We start from the raw sequence: 6,000 nt of genomic DNA, 5'->3' as shown, positions 1-6,000 counted from the left end.
CAAAGTTTAAGATTAAGACCTGAGTGCACACTCAGGGCTCAGGAACCAAATGGCAAAAAATAGGAACTCAAAATGTAGTTTTTAAAATATTGATTTTAAGTCAATCACTTATATTTTTTTGACCCAATTGTGATTTTTTTTTTCAATTATGTGTGTGCATGATGGGGAGGGAGGAGAGGATTTTTTGGATTGATTTTCATAAGGAAACAAACATTGTAAAGCACAAAACAATCACAACAATGTACAACTTGCATATGTTCCCAAATACCACATTCTTCATGGATGCTCTAATAAAATTAAGCAATTATACAGTTTTACAGCTTATCAAAGCTACAAGACCAGACAGTCATAGGCATGGGAAGCAGGGCCGTGGGGGGTACTACAGCGTCCCCAGGTTTTACATGGGGCTCCACTCTCGGTCCCGTGCCTGGGGCTCCCTTCCTGGCCCCGCATGTGGGGAATCCACTCCTGGCCACATGTCCGCCACCTGCCTCAGCCCCTTGACCCCCGTCTCTGTCCCTGCACGCCTGGAGACACAGCCCTTGTCCCAGCCCCAGCTCTGAGGGGAGGGGGCAGAGGCCATGGAGAGAGGTAAGGGGGGCACGAGGTAAAAAGTTTGGGGGCAGTTTCACTGGCTTTCAGCACCCACACTTTAAAAACTGTTCAAATGCCACTGCAGACAACACAAGACTGGACAATACGACACAGACCTAACACATTAGGGTGGGCCGGGGTTACACTGACTTTTGATTTTTGGATAATGTGGTTGACAGTGCTGCTGCTCTGTTTTTGAAAGAGACAAACAAATTTCAGCTTTCTGAAATAATTCATCCAATCTACACAAACCCGATGTATCCCAGCTATTAATGTAAATCTTCAAAGTTCTTTGGCAATGGGGTCTGAAGGAAATGTCAGACACTCAGGGTGGATGAAAATTAATCTTTAAAAAATGATTTTTTAAAAGAAAATTTAGATCAGAGGCTTTTCTTTAACTTGGATTTTTTTAAACCAGTATTTAATTTAAATTATCTTTCAAATTAAAATGATGACAACTGATGCTAAGGCATATATAATATGTATAACATTCAAGCAGTACATGTTTGCTGGAGAAGTTTTAAAGAAAATAAGATCAATGAAGCGGTGAAACCAGAATTTGTTGAAGGGCTCACCCAGCTTTTCACAGCAATAGCCTCTTCTGCAAGTGCAGAGAAAATATTTTATTCATTTCAATGTACCCAACTAGCTCAGTTCAATGACTCATCCATTCAAAGTTGAGAAAGCAGTTGGGAGTTGAAAAAGCAGGAAAGTTTGTTTTCCGCTTCCAACCTATCATTAAAAACAAGGTGTGAGAGGATGAGGTCTACCAGTTCTAAAGGACATGGTGACCAGAAACAATCCGTTCAATTCACTAACTACAGATAATAGTTCCTTTTTCTAACAAATCAGATTTGAATGCAAAACATGTTTTGGAAAGTATTTCTCTCTTCCCTAGCCTGTTGTCCAGATCAAGTTACAGTGAAGAGGAAGGTTCTTTCATTCTGTCCTAGCTCCACAATGATCACCTCTCTGCCTCATTTGGTCATTTTCTTCATTACTTATCACATTCACAAGCTGGAATCAGGTAGGAATCCCACTGGTCCTGCTGCTGGTTGTAGGATTTGTTTCATCGGAATGATTTATAAATCATGCCTATTCCACTCCTTTGTACAAAACTGAAAAAAAAAAAGAAAAAAAAAGAAAAAACCCAAGACCAAAAAAAACCCCAAATCCACCCCTACAACAAATTTCAGATTGGCTCAATATCAGTAAATAAGTCTCCACTTCCTCCCCAGCCCTTCTGGGGGAGTAATTCTCCACCCGCTGCATATGAGGCAACGCAGTTTCTCTATCTATCTGGATACTTATATCATTATAGTATCTGTGTGTGAGGCTGTATGGAATATGGGTGACCATTTATAATAGCATTGATACCAATATTACAAAATCACAATAAATCTTATACAATATATGCCACGAGAAGTAATTCTGCTGCTCTACGCTGCGTTGATTAGGCCTCAACTGGAATATTGTGTCCAGTTCTGGGTGCCACATTTCAGAAAAGTTATGGACAAATTGGAGAGAGTGCAGAGTAGAGCAACAAGGATGATTAGGGGTCTGGAAAACATGACCTATGAGGGAAGATTGAAAGAACTGGTTTTGTTTAGTCTGGAAAAGAGAAGACTGAGAAGGGACATGTTAACAGTTTTGAAATACCTAAAAGCTTATTATAAGGAGGAGGGAGAAAAATTGTTCTCCTTAACCTCTGATGATAGGACAAGAAGCAATGGACTTAAATTGCAGCAAGAAAGGAAGTTTTTCCTAATGTCCAACCTAAACTTAACTGTCAGGGTGGTTAGGCACTGGAATCAATTGCGTAGGGAGGTTGTAGACTCTCCATCATTGCAGATTTTTAAGAGCAGGTTAGACAAACACCTGTCAGGGATGGTCTAGGTGGTGCTGGTCCTGCCATGAGTGCAGGGGACTGGACTTGTTGACCTCTCAAGGTCCCTTCCAGTTCTATGATTCTATATGACGTATCAGTGGAAAAGGCATGATTTGCTAAATATGATAAGCTTGTTTATAGGTATGTATCATCTTTGTATGGTGAGACATAAATATGTGTGGTATATTTGTGTGTCAATCTTCTGCTGTGCATTTGGGTGACACCCTCAGACAGACCGGCATCAGCACTATCCAGACTGCTTGATGTCCCATCAAAGGCAATCAGCTGTGGAATGGACCATTGAGAGAAGCCCGGGGCCATGAGTCAGCAGGACATTTAGACAAGTGTCAGAGAGGTAGCCCTGTTAGTCTATATCCACAGAAACAACGAAGAGTCCGGTGGCACCTTAAAGACTAACAGATTTATTTGGGAAAAGCTTATGCCCCAAATAAATCTTAGTCTTTAAGGTGCTACCGGACTCCTCGTTGTTTCTCAGGACATGTAAGGACAGGCCTATGGACAGGGGACTCCAAGTACCTTTTCATGCCCACGTGCTGTGAGCTTGTGTTTGGGACAAAGGATGTACACGCCACATGGCAAAGGATATAAAAAGGCAGCTGCATCTTCTCCTTTTTGTCTGCAGTCCTGCTTCTCGCCTCTGGAGTAACTTCCCTACAAACTGAAGCTTTGAACAAAGGACTGATAGACCATCCAAGCTCTGGATGTGTTCCAGAGGGACTTTGCAAGCTAGCAAACTCACCAGTGCTGCTAAGAACCTGATATATGGATTCTGAACTCTCTTTCATTCATATCTATCTATCTGATTGCTTTGACCATTTAGCAACTCTCTTCTCTTTCGTTCCTTTTCTTTTCTAATAAAACCTTTAGTTTTAGATACTAAAGGACTGGCTGGCAGCATGGTCTTTTGGGTAAGATTCAAACTAGTATTGATCTGGTAATGTGTCTGGTCCTTTGGGGAATTAAAAGAACATTTTGTAAAGTGAATCGAGTTTTCAGTAATGTCTCACTGTACTGAACCTATTCGCTGATTGGGAGCCAGAGACTGAGATACAGTAAAGGGGGCTGTGTGATTTCTTTTCTTGATAACCAGTGTGGGGGATCAGGAGCACAGTTTGTGACTGGTTGGTGAATCTAACTATAGTGTAAACCACCAGTTTTGGGAGAAGCTGCTCTCCTTTTTGCAGCCTTCCCTGACCTTGGCATTTCCACTGTGGGCTGCCCTACACACCTTGGTTCATGCTGAGCATCCTAGTTCACATGCTTGCGTCCTCTGTGACCCAATCCTTTCTCAAACACTAAGGCCAACTGGCCTAAAGCTGAAGTGATTTGGCTCAGTGAGGTCAAGGCATGTGGGTCCCAGAGTTGAAGACCCTTTACTGAAAATGTCCTGGCAGTGACCCTGTCTCACTAAATACAGGTGGAGGGGACAAATGTGGGAAACTCAAGAACCTCAGCTGATCTCAATGAAAATTGTGTCCTCATATGAGGTGAGATGTGGTGGTCTCCAAAGAAGCTGGGTCCCAAAACATTAGGGTGAAATTCTAGGAGATCTCTGTTGACTTCAGTAGAGTCAGGATTTCATCTTTTCATCCTTCTCATATTAAAACCAATGCTGAGAAATCACATCAGAAATATAGTGACAGTCGGAACAGATCACAGAGCTCAGGTACACAGTGTATATACTCAGGTCACCCTGTCCGTTCACGGGGCACTGAAATGGCTCTGTGGCATGTCAAATTAATATATGGGGAGTTATCAGTGACACCTATACGTGAGCTGGCCTGTCACTTATTAATGTAACTCTTCCCCCCACCCTTTTCAGTTGTTTCTTATTGTGCCAAATTTTCAATGTTCAGGCTGGAAATTTGCATACCAGGTGTCTGCCCCAGGCTGAATTTTTGGAAAGTATGAACCTATTTAATCAGTCATGAATATATTTTATTTTCTCTCTGAGGTTGTTCTCTTTTTGCTTTGGTGTATTTCACAGCTCAGTTCAGAGTGATGGGTCCTGATCACCCTGTCACTGCCATTTTGGGTGAGAACATTGTGTTACCCTGTCACCTGTCCCCCAGGATAAGCGCTGAGAACATGGAGGTGAGATGGTTCCGATCTGAGTTCTTTTCAGTTGTGCACCTGTATCATGGAGGAAAGGATCAATATGGAGAGCAGATGCCAGACTATCATGAAAGGACGGAGCTTTTGAAAGATGGCATCCTAGATGGGAATGTTTCCTTGCAGATTCTTAATATCAGAAGCTCAGATGAAGGACAATACAACTGTTTTGTTCAAGATGGTTCTTTTTATGAAGAAGCCCTATTGGAACTGAAGATAGCAGGTCAGTTGCTCTTGTCTGTATTATCTCAGCGCTGGGCTGCAGTTTTTGTTCTTTTCTACTGCAACAACTGTGACTAGCAACTTGTGAATTATTTTAGAGTAACACAGGGTGACTAGATTTCAGCACACGACCACATTCAGACACTTTGAAAAATATGCTGAAAACTTTCCCAACATTTTATTAAAGACATTTTCAGAATGGTCAAGAGACTTCCTTGCCCAAAAGATGTTCTTGACTAACTCCAAAAGGAGGGAGAGAAAGGAGGGAAAAGACTTCTAGACAAATATGGGCTTGGTTTACACTAAAAAAGTAGGTCAGCTGAACTATCTCTCTCAGGGATTTGAAAAATACACACCCCATAAGCGACAAAATTAAGCTGACCTAAGTTGCCATGCAGGCAGGGCTGGGTCAACAGAAGAATTCTTCTGTCAACCTAGCTCCTGCCTCTCAGAGATGGGTGTCACCTGGGACGCCAGGAGAAGTCCTGCCCTTGGGGTAAGTAGTGTCTACACTGAAGCACCACAGAGGTGAAGCTGCGCTGCTGGAGCCTCTCACGTGCGGACAGCTCCTGGTCTTCCAATTCCTCGGCCGTCATTCTGAGGCGTGGCTAAGGTGGGACTGCCACGTGTACAGGCCTTCTGACATGGTCACTACTGCTGGTTATTTAGGGGTGCGGTCAAAATCAGTTGCAGCTTTCTGATTGGCTGAGGCCACATAAAGGTGGGGGCGGGGACAAGTTAAGTATTTACCACTAGCAGATGAGGACGAGCATTTTTCCCCTGCTGCTCCGACACAGGAACCATGGAGCCAGTTAGATTTATTTATTTATTTAAAAAGAGAACAATCAAAATGTTTATCCAATATACTAAAATCTGGCTTTTTGAAAAATTCATATCCCACTAGGTATTTAAACGAAGTGGCCGGATTTCCAAAGGTGTTCAATGTTCCACTGTTCTTGGGTGGAGAGGAAAATATCTCTCCTTATTCAGTGAAATTATTTTAAATATTTGTTCACGTGTTTTCCTGTGTCCATGCGTATTGGGAATTCAGAAATTCCCGTGTTCATTTATCCCTTCTATATGAGCAAGTGATCTCGAGTGGGAGTAATGGATCCACAATCTATCACTCATCCTTTTTTAGCTGTTAAGTTACCCCATTGATT

General features: G+C 42.4%; 1 protein-coding gene across 1 annotated transcript in view; it reads left to right on the top strand.

The window, feature by feature from the left end:
- Nucleotides 1–1,504: 1,504 nt before the first annotated feature.
- LOC144274675 (butyrophilin subfamily 1 member A1-like) overlaps nucleotides 1,505–6,000 on the top strand; it is a 28,610-nt gene continuing 24,114 nt past the window's right edge. The window contains exons 1-2 of the mRNA XM_077833684.1: nucleotides 1,505–1,621; nucleotides 4,491–4,838. Coding sequence (XP_077689810.1) covers nucleotides 1,555–1,621; nucleotides 4,491–4,838 — 415 coding nt within the window. The 5' untranslated portion in view covers nucleotides 1,505–1,554. The remainder of the gene's footprint in view (nucleotides 1,622–4,490; nucleotides 4,839–6,000) is intronic.

Source organism: Eretmochelys imbricata, chromosome 14 (assembly GCF_965152235.1).
Source record: "Eretmochelys imbricata isolate rEreImb1 chromosome 14, rEreImb1.hap1, whole genome shotgun sequence".
In the NCBI taxonomy this organism is placed as follows: Eukaryota; Metazoa; Chordata; order Testudines; family Cheloniidae; genus Eretmochelys; species Eretmochelys imbricata.
Note: the sequence above shows the minus strand (reverse complement) of the source record. Positions and strands in the feature narration are given on the sequence as shown.